This window comes from Pipistrellus kuhlii, unplaced genomic scaffold (genome assembly GCF_014108245.1).
Source record: "Pipistrellus kuhlii isolate mPipKuh1 unplaced genomic scaffold, mPipKuh1.p scaffold_m20_p_3, whole genome shotgun sequence".
Taxonomy (NCBI): Eukaryota; Metazoa; Chordata; class Mammalia; order Chiroptera; family Vespertilionidae; genus Pipistrellus; species Pipistrellus kuhlii.
This window is the reverse complement of record NW_023425529.1, coordinates 35,660,367-35,678,112: the sequence shown is the minus strand read 5'-3', so window position 1 is coordinate 35,678,112 and position 17,746 is coordinate 35,660,367. Positions and strand designations below refer to the sequence as shown.

The following is a 17,746-nucleotide window of genomic DNA, read 5'->3' as shown; positions in this document are numbered from 1 at the left end:
CTAAATAATGGAGTATATTTACATTATATTGAATATTTCTTTTTTCATTTTAAAATGTTTACCTTACGCTCTTTTTAACAGCCTTCGAATAACTAACTCAAGATTGATTTTTCTTTTCAAAACTTACCCATTGAACTCAGAATGCTTAAGTAGTAAGACAAGCAAAAGCACAAAAATAAAAAGAACTTTAAGTCTTAATAGAGTGTTTTTATATTTTCTTGGATAAAATATTAACAGTGTCCTCCATTTAGCTTTGGATGTGCAGTTGGTGTCTTAGCTGCTAAGGAACAGTGCTCCACAGGTGGAAGTGACACAGCCTACACATCTGACATGAATCTGAGAAGAGAGCAGCTCAGTGCTCCCCATTAGCTTCCGGCCCTGCAGGACCAGGAGGTCTTGGCCAAATAGAGATTCCTTTCAGAGAAGTAAATCACCAGAAGCACAAAGAAGCTTATTTAACTTTGGGCTCTAGGGCATTTAGCAGTGAACAAACTAGACATTTTCTTAACAATAAATCATTTTTAAAAAGGATTTAAACAAATATTTAAGAAAAATACAGAATTACTGAATTAATCAGGAATAAACAATATTTATAATTTTACTATTAAAGGTTAAAAATAGTGGTTTTTTTTAACTTGTCCTTTTGCCATGATTTCAGTCTAACAGGGATCCCCTAATGCTGTTTATAAGAGTGCTTCTATATTTCTAAATATATCCTAAAAGAAATAGATCTAAAATATATCTTAAAAGAAGACCAAGCCATTGCCCTGGCTGGTTTTCTCCCACCCAACCCACCTACCCCCATGGAAAGAAACTAATGTTGCCAATTTTACTGTTAGATTTGAATGCTTAAATAATTTGAAAATAAGTACAATAGTCCCCCATTATCTATTCACTTTCCTCAGTTTCAGTTGCCAATGGGCATTTGCAGTGTGAAAATATTACATGGGAAATTCCAGAAATAAACAATTTATAAGTTTTTTGTTTTGTTGTTTTACAATTTGTAAGTTTGAAATTTTGCTCTGTTTAAAACTCTTGTTTCATGTGCATAGTGTGTGTTGAGATAAAACCTCTTGTCCTGCTAGGACATTAATCCTCCCTTTGTCCAGCCTAAACACACTGTATATACCACCACCCTCCCATTAGCCACTTAGTAGCCTTCTTGGTTACCAGATTGTAGTGGTATGGTAGTGTTGAGTTTAACCCTTATTTTTTTTAAAGAGACTCAAAACTATCAGCTAAATAATGCTCTAGAGCCTAGAAAACTAAGGGGATGAAAGTCTTACATCTGCTTTTTTCTGTCTTTAAATACATATTCTTTTTGAAGAGGTATTAATAAAGTCAAGTGAACTATATAATATTTGTATATTTAAATGAGAATAACTCTTTAAAAAAATTATATTTTATTGATTTTTTACAAAGAGGAAGGAAGAGAAATAGAGAGTAAGAAACATCAATAAGAGATAAACATCAATCAGTTGCCTCCTACACACCTACTGGGGATGTGCCCGTAACCAACGTACATGCCCTTGACCGGAATCGAACCTGGGACCTGTCAGTCTGCAAGCCGATGCCCTATCCACTGAGCCAAACTGGTTTCAGTGAGAACAACTCTTTTTAGTTCTTATGATCTCTTGATCTGATGGTGGAACACACTGTTAACACACCAAATGTGTCCACCCTGCTAAAATCAGTTCTTTTCCATAGTAGGTAAAAAAATATACTGGCCAAGACAGTTCACAATAATATGAGTGTCTTAGGAACTTAACAGTCTGAAATTTTAAGTTTGTTTGTTTATCTAGTCTTCATTCTCAAACAAAATTTTTAAAAATTTCTTTCACATCTCTTTTTTACAACATATTATTTATTTATTTAAATTATAGTTTACATTCCCTTTTTTCTTCTACACATAATGTTGAGCATCAGTTATGAACCCTGTGCTGTGTTAAGCACAAAGGATAATAATATGAATAAAATCTGATTACAGTCCTGAAGAAGCTCTCTTTTAGTATAAATGAAATAAGTATAACTAATTTAAATTCAATCTTAAAAAATCCCTAATTCATATAAGTTTTCTCAATGAATAAAGCCCAGTTTAATAAAAGACTGGTTTAGACCTTGGAAATGGTTTTTGCACACCACACCTAATGTTGATACTTAGATCAACACTTTGGAATAAGTATAGTTGACTCTTGGACAACATGGGTTTGAAGTGCTTCTTTTTTAATATTTATTTTTATTTATTTCAAGGAGGATTGGAGAGAGAGAGAGAGAGATAAAAACAAAAGTGATGAGAAAGAATCATTGATTGGCTGCCTCCTGCACACCCCCTACTGGGGATCGAGCCCACAACCTGGGCATGTGCACTGATGGGGAATCAAACGGTGACCTCCTGATTCATAGGTCAACACTCAACCACTGAGCCATGCTGGCTGGACTGAATTGCTTCTTTTAACATATTTTACTACTAAGGACAGTAACTAATGCTAACATATACCTTTCTAACTAAAAAATATATTCTCATCACCAGTCCTCTCCTTTATCAAACATATCTTTTTTAAAAATATATCTTTATCGATTTCAGAGAGGGAGAGGGAAAGAGAGATAGAAACATCAATGATGAGAGAAAACCATTGATTGGCTGCCTCCTGCATAACCCCCACTGGGGATCGAGCCTGCAACCTGGGCATGTGCCCTTGACCAGAATGGAACCCGGGACCCCTCAGTCCACAGGATGATGCTCTATCCACTGAGCCAAACCAGCTAGAGCAAAGCATATTTTTAAAAAGTTTTTTTAAAAAAATAATTAAATAACATAATAGCTTCATTAAATGTGAAAATAAAGCTCTGTATATAGTATGAAAGTGTTGATTCTGATATTAGGGTTTTTACTTTTTTCTTTCTGGGGTTGATCAGGTAAATAAATGCCAAAGCTGTCAACCTCACCTAAATGCACTGTTTTAGGATATCAACTCACCAACCGCACCAGCAGATCGATTAGCTATGAGGACACGTCTTGGGATGACACATTACTTTGAAGGGAGCTTTTGTTATATCTTTCATACAGTCAAAAACAAATGGGTTATAAGGAATTACAAACACATCTTCTTATTCTTCATTTGGGAGCCATCCATTTTATAATGCACTTATCTGAATCCAAAGAATATACCCAACTGTGCACTGTGATCTGAACATTAAGTAATTGGACAGATAAGGGCATGTGCTGCACTAGATAATGCCACGTCTTTCAATCAGCATAATGAGGGAGCCAGGCTTTATTCCACATAACATCTGCTGGCATCTACTGGAGGGTTGCCATAATGGGACATGACAAGACAAACATCCCTCTGTTTTAGAAAGTATTTTTGTTTTCTTGCAAGGATGATGCATATAAGGGTTCAATTATATGCATATTCAATCTTTTGAAAGCAGGTTGAAAGTAAAATAAGTATAGAGAAAGTTGGTTAAATGGTATTATATTAAATATACAAAATGATTCCCGTAAGGTGATTAGACATTAGATGAAATTAGATGATCCTCTGTGATGCTTATAAAAATGGAAATATATTGCACAATAAGGTGATCAATTACAGAGTAAATAATATTTTTATAAGCATATAAAAGTTTAGAAGCAGCACTAACAGCATAATAAATTTTATTAAGTAAATATTATGTACTAGATAGTATTAACTGTTTTTATTACATGCCTTTATTTTTTATTTTTTATTAAATTTATTGGGGTGACATTGGTTAATAGAATCATATTGGTTTTAGGTGTACATTTCTATGGATATATATGATCTGTATATTGCATGTGTGCCCACCACCCAAAGGCAAATCTTCTTTTATCACCATATATTAGAAGCCCATTGCACAAAGTTCATGCATGGTGGTGGTTTCCCTCCGCCCAGCCTACATCCTCTTGCAATCTGGGATCGATGGCTCTTAACTGCTCACCTGCCTGCCTTCCTGCCTACCTATCTGCCTGATTGCCCCTAACCACTAGCCTGCCTGCCTCATTGCCTCTAACCACTCTACCTGCCTGATTACCCCTAACCACTTGCCTGTCTGCCTGATCACCCCTAACCACTCACTTGCCTTCCTGATCATCCCCAGTGCTCGCTTGCCTGCCTGGGTGCCCCTGACCACTCTACCTGCCTGCCTGATCACCCCTAACTGCTCACCTGCCTGCCTGATCACCCCTAACCTTCACTGCCTTAGCCCCTGCTACCCCACAGCTTTGTCTGGAAGGTCATTCTGCCTTCTGGTCTAATTAGCATATTATGATTTTAATATTATCGATTATTATAGATTATTCTTCCCCTCTGGAAACCACTATACTATTGTCTGTGTATGAGTTTTTATTTTTTTTCTTGTTTGTTTATTTGTTGCTTTCAGTTTTATATTCCACATATGAGTGAAATCATATGGTTATTAACTTTTTCTGTCTCATTTATTTCACTCAGCATGATATACTCAAGATTTATCCATGTTGTCACAAATGACAGTATTTCATCCTTTCCATGGACAGTTTTGTACTTCAGAAATGTGTTCAGATAACATGTAGTTTATATTATATTAGTAAAGACAAGGGGGGAAATCAAGCTCAATGAGATTTTTAAAATGTGTGTATTTGAAGCAAATATGTTATAATTTTTAAATGAAACAAGTTTATTTAGACCAACTTAATTACTTGATTATTTTTCTGTTTCATTTTGAAATGAATACTTGTTAAATCAAATTAAGTGCATTATCTCTTGACATGAAATTATATGGTTAAAACCTCAAGTCAGATCATGTCTCAGTTTCTTTTCTTTTCTTTTCTTTTTTTCAGAAAGAGCAGCTGTGTTCAGTCCATCACAACAGAAGCCTCTATTACAAGCATAGGAAGCTCTAGTGAATATAAGTAAAAACCAAATACAAGGATCCTGGCTACGAGATATCTGTGATCTATCAGACTTCAACTTATATTACCTCTATAGCCTAAAGAGATTTCTGTGAGGCAGAGAAAAGGGAACAACCTTATCTATTTTAAAACAGCAAAATGTAATATTTAAGTTATATTTAGTTTCATAGTTAAGGATTAAATCTAAGCTTCTGCTAGAAGTCTAATAACATCTCGTATAAATGGCTGCATTTTTAAGTGTGAAAATAGTGCATATGCTAGTGTTTTCTTCCTTTATTACAGCATCATCATTTTTAATCTGGTAAATTACATGAAACGTTAAGAGATCAATGGAAATCTTGTGACTGATTTGGTTTTAAAAACTACAGACTAATACTATTTAGAAGTTAGGTCACGGAATGAGGTAGCCAGAAATGTGTATAAGTGATATTAAGATAATAAAGAAGAAATCTAATGATAATCTGTCATCCATTTAAAATCTCCTAAATAAAACACTGAAAATAAAATTTTGGCAAGGCATAGTAAAAATAAGCAAACTCAGAGAGCATAAAAATATTTTCTTTTTCAGATAGGGAATAATAGAAAAAAAAGCTTTTATTAGAATAAGAACAATATTTTTGCCTTGTAATGCAGGGGAAAAGAAAATAGAGTAGAATCCTTCCTGTACTGAACGCTACTTAAATGCAGTTGGTATTTAGCATAAAAAATATGAACCGCCGAAACCGGTTTGGCTCAGTGGATAGAGCATGGGCCTGCAGACTGAAAGGTCCCGGGTTTGATTCCAGTCAAGGGCATGTATCTTGGTGGCGGCACATCCCCAGTAGGGGGTGTGCAGGAGGCAGCCAATCGATGTTTCTCTCTCATCGATGTTTCTAACTCTCTATCCCTCTCCCATCCTCTCTGTAAAAATCAATAAAAAATATTTTTTTAAAAAAATGTAAACCTACATTGAAAGAACAGCCAAGGTTGAGCAGTGGTGAAATAGCATAGTGAGAGTGACTCCTAATATTAAAAAAACAAACAACACATTATAGCTATTTCTCAGAGATGCTAAGACTCTCCAAGCGGTATAGATCTGAGAGGTCCTCATCACATCCTCTCCTCCTCACTCCCCCTATCCTCACTGTCCACACCATCCATCCAACTATAAATGTGTTTGAGACACACACAAAACTGTGAACTTTCTAAATCATATTCCATCAATAGTCTGCCTGGTTAATACTCACAATTTATATTAATGTTTATATTCTAAATACCAATTTCACTTTAGTGGTCTCCAGTGGCATATGTAGTAGTTTCAATTTACCTCTTCCCCTATGTTAATTATGTAAAAACATTCTTCAATTTCATATATTTTTTTAGGGTCTTGATATAAATTGCACACACTTGTGTCGAATACATATACACACAGAGTTTGGATGAACCACTTACCTCAGAGCATGATTTCTTTCCAAATACATTCAACTACATATTAAAGTGGCATTGTATATAGAAGTCTTCTAAACTTTAAAAAAGCTTCTCTTACATACCAGCACCATCAGTTCTAATTTTGATTGACGGTATACTGGGCTCTCCTATACCCAATGTGTTGGTTGCTACTACACGAAACTCATATTCCATCCATGGGATTAAATCAACTGCTTTTGCCGCTTCCATATTTCCTTCAATAATTGGGGGATCTAAATAAAATAAACATTAAATAGAGAATATTATTTGAAGAACATCATCTTTATATTATAATATCCCATTTTTATTTTACTATTTTAAAAAAATCTTTATTGTTGAAAGTATTATTGATACATTTGTTCTCCTTTTCCCCCCATGAACCCCTTCTAGCCTGCCCTTGACCCCCCATCCCCACCCCAGGCCTTCACCACCCTATTGTCTGTGTCCATGGGATGGATGGATATATATGTATATGTCAGTTCTTTGGTTGATTTCTTCCCAATCACCAACCCCTGCAATCCCTCTGAGATTCCATAGCCCGTTTTATTATTTTGAGAAAATGTCACATGTTTCGTTGGGTTGACTTGAAAATAAAAACAAGGAATGACAAACTGTTAAATTCAAGGGAATAAGAGGAAAGGTCATAAATAAATAATAAACTACAAAGAGTAATATGCATATGAATCATATATTTACCAAGTCTAGGGTAGGAGGTTTGAGTACCTCCCAGGTCATGGTAGTGCTGGTAGTCCACAAGCTATACTTTGAATAGCAAAGAGTTGTATTATCAAGTAGAATTTAGAAAGGTTTCTGAGGCAAGGGTACAATTGAGGCAGTGAAAAATTTAATGCACTGCCTCTAATGTAGAGTATAGGTAGTGAATTATTTATTATTAGGGCACCTATATGTTGATTAGTTGGTTTTTTAGATTTATACCCAAGTTATTTGGGGCAGAGATAATAAATCTATATTATAAAAGGCCAGCTGCCGTAATGCCATAATGCTGGAACAACTAAACAACCGGTCATCAGGAGGTACATGGAGCACCTCTTGGTCCCTTCCCCCGGGGCCTGGAAGCCACTCGTGGTGGTGATGGTGTGGGGGGAGGGGAGCTTACGCTGCATGGAGAGGCTCACAGGTCATACAGAGCAGTGGCTTGTGGCAGCGAGCTACTTGCACACTGCAGGTCTGGGGTCCTGCTGCTATGGTGGGTCTGGGTCTCACATGATTTTGTGCACTGGGCCTCTATTGTTATAATAATTCATCAAGATTTATCAAGTCTTTTTTCTAATTCATGCTTCTAGTTGCCAGATACTAAAGGGAAGATTATAAATAATGGGTTAGATATGTTCTAAGATTGCTTGAGATATGATAAACCATGCAACCTGGGCAGAATTATACATTATTTTAAACTCTCTTAAAATATTTCCATATGTATTTTTAGTAATTTGCCTACTCATACATATGCATGTAAATACCTGTACAACACTTATGTGGGGATTTTGTTTCTTTAGCCTTGTCTATGACTCATTATCTTATTAGTTAGGGATTTTTTATCTCCAATGCAGACCATGAATACATACATCTTTAAAATAATGTATCATCTCCACAATAAGTGCAAAGCATTCCAGTGTACAGTCTATACTTTTGGACAAATTTTTGTATGAGTCAGACTATCCCATGACTCATCTTGCCATAGTTTTAAGCCTCTTGGACATTAATTTTTGCCATCAATTCTCTTCTTGTTAGGAACTTATTCTATATATTTAACACATATTTTTGACTTTCTGATTTTTCTGATTAAAAGTTTGGCTTTGCCTTCCCCTCTGTTTTGATCCTGCTTCTTTATCTCCTCTACCTTCCTTCATACAAATCAAAATTTGTTTGTCTTAGTTTATATACATAAGGGATTTTTTTAGGTAATTGGAAGAAGGAAGGTGATGTTTTGGTTTGCAAAAGCCTCTTAATGGAGAAAAAGGAAAAATAAAGATAGTTGCTAAGACACTGGGTAGGGTGGCCTCTCTTCCACCTCAGATACCCTTTGAGCTTCCAGTAAAAGGAGGGTCTCTAGTGAGTTGATGGTAGCCACCAAAAAGACATGTCTATGTTCAAGTAATCAGAACCCATAAATGTGACCATATTGAAAAAAGAGTCTTTGTGGAGCCTTTTAATACTAGAATAAAGTTAAGGACCTTAGGATAAGATCATCCTGGATTATTTAGATGGGCTTTAAACCTTGCCTTATAAGAGAAACAAAGAGGAGGGAAATATATAGAAGAGCAGGATACAATGCGAAGTGGCCACAAGGCAAGGAACATTTGGAGCCACTGGTAGCTGGAAAAGACAAGGAATGTATTGTTTCCTAGGGCTCTTGGGAAGGGTGTAGCACTGCATACACTTTGAATTTGGACTTCTGATTCCCAAAAATGTGAGAGAGTAATTTCTGTTGTCTTAAGCCACCAAGTTTGTGGTTATTTGTTATTGCAGCCACAGGAAACTAATGCAGAAGTTTAAAGGCAGAAGTTGGTGGAACTCTTTGAGATTTTATAATTTTATGAGATTGGGGAATCCAAGTGTAATCGTGGTAGATGTCTGAAGGAGGCAATCTGACCCTCCCTTGATTTCTACGTTGCAAAACCTCAGCACCATTTATATGCCTGGAGAGTGGAAATGTTGGTACTATTCCAAAGGGTTCTCTTGGCAAGGGCATGGTATTCTCATTGTGAGAGTTGCAATGGGACTTTTCCAAGCAACTGGCCAATCAACAGGTATAGGCAGGTGTAGGCTGGGTCAGAACAGGAAGAACCAGATGGATGTGCAGTGGAGACTGCAGCTGATAGACTGATTTGAGAATTTGTGAGAATCCAACATGAAAATACCCCCTCAAAAATGGAAGTTCAGGAATATGTTCAAGGAGTAGGAAGTCATACTTAACCACAGAAAATATTTGGAGAAATGGTGATAAGGTAGTAAAAGTCAACTGGGTTCATTTTGTGGTAGCCTTTGTATTCCAAGTGAGAAGTAAGGCCAGTGACTTTACTAGGAATGACTACAACGAAGAAAGGAAGAATAAGCAAAAGGCCTTGGAGTTACTAGCATAAGATGATACACCTCAGTGGGAAACCTTTGGCCCATTGATACAAATAATACTTCCAAGAGAGGAAACAGGAATGGATGTTAGGAAAAATGTATCCTCTGAATTATTAGGAAATAATTTGATATCTATAAGTTAAGATTAATATTCTCAACCAGGATTTCTAAAGGTGTGAATACTGCCCTTTTTAGAACAAAACCAATTACAATAATTATTTAATATATACATATATAAATATATATAATTTTATTTCAGTGAGGAAGAGAGAGGAAGAAAGAAGGAACATCAATGATAAGAGAGAATCATTGATTGGCTGCTTCTTGCATACCTACTCTAGGGATCAAGCCACCAACCTGGGAATCAGACTGAGACCTCTTGATTCATAGGTCGATGCTCAACCACTGAGCCATAATGGCAGGGCCAGTAATTCTTATTGATATGCATTAACATCAGTACTTATGGGAATATAAATATCTCAAACAAACATATTCTTAGTATTCTATATAATAAAAGCCTAATATGTTAAGTGCCAGTCATCCATGCAACCAAAGTATAATATGCCAATGATATGCTAAGGCTGCTCAACCACTTGCTATGATGTGCAATGACTGTCAGGGGGAAGGTGCTCAACGCGGAAGCTGCTTGTGGTGGTCAGTGCACTCCCACAGAGGAAGAGCCATTCAGCCAGATGCCAGGCTTATGCCTGGCGAGTGCAGCAGTGGTGGCGGGACCCTCTCCTGCCTCCACATCAGCTCTAAGGATGTCCGACTGCCAGCTTAGGCCCGCTGCTCGTGGGCTCCTGAACTGGGAGAGAGTGCAGACTGGGCTGAACCCTCCCCCCCGAGTGTACAAATTCCACACACCATGCCTCTAGCATGTTCATAATATTCACCCAATAAAACTACATGTATATAAGAAGTCAGGATAAGAGCAAAAACATGACTAACATATATCAATTAAATAATGTGTCTGGAATTTAAAGTGGGTCTTCTATCTGGCTTGCTTTTTTTAAACCAGATTGTAACAGGAGTTTTGATCCACACCACATCAAGATAATAGGATTTAAATCTTGTGTTCTCTCTAACTTATTCTCAACTCTAATCTTGAGGTAGGTAGCCCATATAATTATTACAGATGGAAAATCAAGACTGGTGGTATCCATAAAAGCCCCACAGACAAAATATTTCTTTTGCTTCATCCTCATTCGTTCATTTGTAGCTATCATTTGAGTACATATACATGTTTTACCTCTAACACTCTTTTTTGTTTTGTTTTGTTTTCTTCTGAGCCCTAATATCCCTATAAATGGATGTTTACCTCATACACTCTTCTCTGACCCCTTCAGCCTTAGGAGTACCAGTTGGATACATTTTCTTTTCCTAGCACCACCCCACAGAATGGCTGGGAAGGGAGTTAGGTTTACTTTGGAAGCAGATTCATGCCTCAAGCCAAATACAAGAGCAAAACAGTCAGGAGCAGAGAGACTTCATGTCCCTTCCCTTCAGCCAAATTCCTCACAACCTGATTGCTATTCCTAGAGTCAGAAAGAGCGGAGAGTACTTTGTACAATAAAGGAAAGTACTATGAATCAGGAATGGGGACTCAAGGTCCAGATTTGTTACTAGTCAGTTCTGAGTGAGGCCAATTTTTATAGAAAATCTCAATTAAAAAAATCAGAACACACTTCAGATCTTAATAGAAACACAAACATATGCATACAAACATATATACACACAGTGTCCACAATCTGTGGAACACATAAAAAGTATAACACAGATGTCAATAGAGATGATGGAGAGAGAGAGAGAGAATATCTAAGGAGAAAATGACTGAAAATTTCCAAAGTTGAAGGAAGACATCAACTCAAAGATCCAAGATTCAAATAAAAATCATCGGGGTAAGTATGTTCCCATACAGCTTAAAAGCAACTTTAAAGAAATATTGAAAGTAGCTAAAGTAAACAGACAAACTAAATGAAGGAATATAAGCTTAAGAACAATAGTTACTTTCTCATTAGAAACAATGCAGGCAAAAAGACAAAAGCACAATATTTTTAAAGTGCTTTCAATAAAAAGCAATTTTGAGTTTATATCCAAATAATATCACTTAAAGATAAAACCAAAGACACAACTTTCAGTAAATAAAATAAAAACTGAGTATAAAAGAGAACTTCCTCAACCTGATAAAGAATATCTAAGATGACATATTTAAAGTATTAAAAGAAAAAAATACTGTCAACCAAGGCTGTTATATCTAGTAAAACTGTCCTAAAAGATAAGGTCAAATAAAGACATATCCAGATAAGCAAAAACTGGAAGAATTGTTTGCTAGTAGATCTACCTTAGAAAAAAATAGTAAAGTAAATTATTGAGGTTGAAATTTGACCCCAGAGAGTAAATTGTAAAAACAAAAACAAAAAACCCTATGCATAAGGAACACTGGTAAAGGTATTATATAATTATAAGATAGTATAAATACATATTTCTTCTTTTGTCTTCTCTTATCTGACTTTAAAGCAGTATAGAAAACCATATTTACATATTTATCTATGTATACATTTATTTAACCATATGCACATATGGGTAAATATATACATATATACTTAATATGATTGTGTATATAAACATACATGCATATTATGTTAAATTAAATTGTGTAAAATAAATAAATTTGTGTTGTTGGGGCTATAGCATTTAGAAATATAAAATATTTGACAATAACTTAAAGGGGCAGGTAAAAACAAAGTTATATTAGAATAAGAAAATAAACTCAAATTTATAGGAAACACTGAGAAGTACTAGAAATAGTAAATAAAAAGGTTAACATAACAAACTAAAAATATCTGCTTGCTTTTATTTATTTTCTTTAACTGCTTTGAAATTAAAATATACATTAAAATTATAGAATGTGAAGATTTTAGCAGATTATCAAGTTTGTAATATATATGTATATGCAATATGTTTAACAATAAAGCATGGAAGGGGTAAAATAGAATAGAGCTATCTAGTATTAACATTTCAATGTCTCACTGAATGTAAGTTAATTAAAATATGAAGTCTATTCTAATAAATTTAGTTGTACCTGGTAAGCCCTAGGATATCATTAAGGATATCCATATTTATACTAGAGGCCTAGTGCACAGATTTGTGCACTGGTAGGGTAACTATACTAATATAAGAATAATCCTATTTAAAATGCTTCTTCTGTCTACATTGTATATGAGGTCTGTCATTGAACAAAATGTCATTATGCAGCAAATTACTATATATTTATATATAGTACTATGCTCACAAGCATATTGAAATAAAATATTTTCATCCCTTTCAAATTCATTTGAACTTCCTATGTATATATCGAGGATCATTTAATACTAAAATATACCATAAACCCTTGTAACAGATTATAAGTTTATATTTGGTTCATCTCTCATGATAGGAAGAAATTATCAAAGGAAAGTACATCTAAATTAAAGTTTCTCAATGAGTGATACAAATAAGTTCCATTATGTTAAGGAAAGCAAAAATAAGAACAGGCTTAGAATATATTGGGGTTTATTCTTTTCTCAATTTTTAAAAGAGAGAAACATTTAATTCAACATTTTGTCATTTTTTCCTCCCATGGGTGAAACTGAGCCCATATTTCTATGTATCTTCCTCATATACCTAAAAGAATTTCTGACAACCACAAGTTTGTTTTAAAAGAGTATCAAAACTGACAAACATACTTTATCGAAAGGGTGCTCTAACTTCATTGATGCTACAGGAGAAAATAAACTATGATATTGTAATCTAGTCATGAGAAATGGCAATGGTAATAGTTAGAGACAATGGAAGATACCCATCTATATATTTTTTCCTGATCAACTTTTAGAAACTCTTAATATAAGAAAATAAAACAGTTGAGACCCAAAACTTCTTGAAAATAATTTTTGAGAAAAGTCAACCCAAGGAAGATCATTCCCAGAATGGAAAGGGTTATAATAAGATTTGGATGATTAAATTAATATTTATGATCAATGTGGCTTTTTTATAATGCAGAACTTGAGTACCTACATAATTGAAAAATGGGTCATAAATAATAAGCTATAAATCCCTTTTGAGAGAAAGAAAGAGGATGGGTGAAGGGAGAGAAAAAGAGAGAAAAAGAGAAAGAGGGAGGGAGAGAGAGAGAGAGAGAGAGAGAGAGAGAGAGAGAGAGAGAGAAAGAGAGAGAGAGAGAGAGAGAGAGAAAGAGAGAGAGAGAGAGAGAGAGAGAGAGAGAGAGAGAGAGAGAGAGAGAGAGAGAGAGAAGGGGAGTGAAGGGGAGAGAGAAGGGGAGAGAGACTTCTCAATGAAAAGAAAAACAGGAAGCCTCTCTTGGCTTTCCTGTTACAGATTTAGACATTCAGCTTTTCCTCCAATAACTAAAATATTCAAGTTTCTTGTATTGTTGCTTTTCTCTATCAAAGCACTGGAATTTTTTTTAAAGCTAACAATAAAAAGGCATTTCTGGGAAGATAATAAAATTCTTAAAAATATCCAGGATTTTGCTTTTTATAAAAGTATTCATTTAAAAACATGTACAGAAGAATTGGACAAATAAAACTCACCAGTCTTTGCATCTTTCCAGTCATCGGAAAGAATAGTCTTGGTCTGGATGGTATATTTAGAAATAGGACTATGATTGTCTGAACCACGGCTCCAAGTGAGTGCCACCGAAGTGGCTCTGATGTCTTCTATCCGCAGACCGCCTGGGGGGCCTGGAGGGCCTGGAATGAAAAGTTGGGTGATGGATCAATGGACCCCAAAGAGTGAACTAAGCACACATTCGAATACAGACATGTCTTCGTTGCAATTAATCTAAAGAAATAACCAGTGTTGCCACATTGCTTTTAAATATAAAGTATCAGAAGTGATGATGGTATTTATGGTTTTCACTAAATGATTTCATTTGTTTCTTTTTGATAAATGCTGTCACTGTAAAATATCATTATTACTCAGGATCCATACGCTATTGTTTGAAACATAAAACACAATTTGCATCAATGGGACTTAATACAGACTGTAGCATGATGGGAATGAATGAACATTTGCTCCATGCATGAATCACAGATAGTACAGTTCAGTCCAAACATGAGAACAGTCAAATATGTCATTCTGCTTCCCCAAAATGGAACAAATACTTTTTTATAACCCTAAATATTATAGGTAGTTTATTTTCCTTTGAGTAGAAATTTCTGGGAATAATGTTATGCATTATTTTGGGTACTACATTTATACTGGTTTTGTAATAGGAATATAAATATTTCTATTTTTATAAAATGTAGAAAAGAATTGTTCTGAAAACACCAAATCATATAATGTAGCATCTTTGGAAAGAAGAATTATCACTAAAATAGATTTCTATAGATGATTCATAACTCAGTACAAATATTATTCATTTATCCTTTAAACTGTGGGAACTATGCTCGGTGGTAGAAATGAAAAGATAAATGAGACGTAGCTTTGGGGTTTCAAGTTCTCTTTGTCTTGAAAGGGATGAAATGAACCAGCGAACAAATAGCTATAATAGAAAGTAGAAAATGCGATAACAATGGTATACAATGTCCTTATTCTTGTCTTAGTTTTTTTTTTTTTTAAATGGCTTGGGCATTGTGGCTCAATGGTTGAGTGTCCACCTATGAACCAGCTCACCTTTCAATCTGATTCAATTCCCTTTCAAGGCACATGCCTGGGCTGCAGTCTTGATCCCTGGTGTGGGGTGTGCAGGAGGTAGCCTACAAATGATTCTCTCTCATCACTGATGTTTCTATCTCTCTCTCCCTCCCTTTCTCTCTGAAGTAAATAAAAAATATTTTTTTTAAAATGAGAAACATGTCTTTTAAGTGGTGCAACGCTTAAGATGCCAAAGAAGTCTCCCAGTTATCAAAGAGCTCCTCTCCTTGATTAGACATTTCAGAAAGTGGCATCACTTAGTTTCTTTGCACCAGAGAGAAGGCCATCCCCAACGGAATTGGGCATGACAAATGACAAATACAATAATCAACAGCTTTGGTAAGTGGCCCCTTCACTTTTTCATATTGAGTGGAACATGTTCTTATCTTTTAGCTAAAAATAAATACCTTCCTATTTATATATCAGATCAAATGCTTAGCCTACATAACTGGCCACTTTTTCCACATATGGGCTTTGGTCTTTGCAAAGGTATAGACAACACCCCAAACCTTCACCAATTTCTGTGTGGGTGGTCTCAAGGAGGAGGATGTGTATGTTGATCAACACAAATGCATGAATAGTAATAGTAAAATAACACACAAGGCACCCCCCATTCATGGTAAGAAATTTTATTATTTGGGAGCAAATATAATGAAAGGTAAAGTTTTATTAATGCATAATTTGTAAGAGTGAACTTATACTTCTTGATATTAGCTAAAAATAACAATAGCACACTATCCAAAATAAATGAAAATAGACACATAAATAATATAGAACAAATTTGGCATTCGTGCTCAGAAAGAACACAGTGCAGGTTTTACGTATGAAACCACATTGCAATACAGTGCACACTCATGGTCAGAACCAAGAAATTTGTTACTTTACATAAAGCATTATCCCAACTCAATTATTGCGTGTTTTTACTATTAAATCATCAACCAGAGGCAAATAATGGAAATATCTTTATATGCAATGTAGATCACACACTTTTTAGAGTTTACTGAAGCCAAAATTTGCACATTACATAGAATGTTGCCATTGAGAAGGGTGATTGCCAGAATCACAGTGAGTCAGTGGCAGCATGCAGAGTCAGAAGAAACTGGGTTTCCTGGCAAAACTCACTCAAAATGAGGAAAAGCTCATTTGAAATTCAGATGGTACAGCCCAAAGGTACCTGCTGCCAAAGATGTCCAAAGAGCCACCTGACGTGTATATTGATGTTCTCTTGAATTTGTATTTCTTTAACTAGTGTGAATCCATAACTTAATTTTACATGATGTAAAATGTTGTTAGTAAATAAAGAAAATGTATATTGTACATTTGAATAAAATAATTTATTTTATTTTTATTACATTGCAGTTATTGCTAAATCTTTTATAATTTTTACAGTAATCCCTATTTTACAGATGAGGAAACAGACAAGGATAGGTTAAATAAAATAATCATAGTCACTCAGCAAATAAATGGAAAGGCTAGGATTTGAACCCAAATAATTTGCCTTGAGATCAACTTTTAAAAACCAAGCCTTTAAAAACAGGTAAGTAAAGATAACATCACCCACTTACAAATCAGTACGCAATACATCTCCAGTCTCTGGTGATCATTAAAAGGTATTTGTTCATCTTTCCTGAATTTTTCTAGCTTTTTTTTTTTTTAAATAAGTAACTACTTACAAACAAAATAAAATATGGTCTCCACCCAGTTCTCATTCATATGCAATTAGAAGGAAAAATGAAAAGAAATGCAATTATTTATCAATTTGTCTTTTCCTTTTTATGAATACATTCAATAAAGAAGAGTTTAGACATTTGAGGAAAGGCAGCTAGGGAAAAAAAAAAAAAAGCTTTTTGAAATGATTACTCACACAATACAAATTAGCTTACCATATTATTTCAATCAATAAATTAGACTCATTTTCTGATAGATCAAATGAGATAAAAGATATGAAAACGGGGCCCTTCAGAATTAAAAAGATGATAGTAGCTGTAATCATACCCCAGTCATCAGGGGGTTGGTAGCAACACTTACACAGTAGAACTAACATACTCTATCTCTCTTAGGCACTGACTGGTTTTCTAAACAAGTAGAGTTGGAACCAGATACAAAAATGTACTGGTTTTGGCCGGGACCGGTTTGGCTCAATGGATAGAGCGTCGGCTTGGGGACTGAAAGGTCCCGGGTTTGATTCCAGTCAAGGGCACGTACCTTGGTTGCAGGCATATCCCCAGTAGGGGGTGTGCAAGAGGCAGCTGATCAATGACTCTCTCTCATCGATGTTTCTAACTCTCTATCTCTCTCCCTTCCTCTCTGTACAAAATCAATAAAATAAAAAATAAAATAAACAAATAATTATCTCTTTAAAAAAAAAATGTACTGGTTTTGTGGGGACTTCACTCCACGTAGCACACACTTTTAAAATAAACCCTGATGTCAAGCCTAAAGGACAACTTGGCATTGCCTTCCTTTTTTCACTTGCAATTTTCCAACATGTAATGAAAAGCAAAACACCACATACAAAATTACCTTGGTTCATCTTTAATTTTTACTAAAATAGCAAATTTTGATAAGAAGTTTGAATATCATCATGGAAACAAAAATCTTTTCAGA

At 35.0% G+C, this 17,746-nt stretch overlaps 1 protein-coding gene across 2 annotated transcripts in view; it reads right to left on the bottom strand.

Annotated features, from left to right (window-relative positions):
* Positions 1-17,746, bottom strand: part of CNTN1 (contactin 1) — a 270,443-nt gene that overhangs the window by 44,040 nt on the left and 208,657 nt on the right. For both annotated transcript variants that reach the window (XM_045587921.1, XM_036457218.2), the window contains 2 exons: positions 14,035-14,193; positions 6,436-6,585 (listed from right to left, as the gene is read on the bottom strand). In XM_045587921.1, the coding sequence (XP_045443877.1) occupies positions 6,436-6,585; positions 14,035-14,193 (309 nt within the window). The remainder of the gene's footprint in view (positions 1-6,435; positions 6,586-14,034; positions 14,194-17,746) is intronic.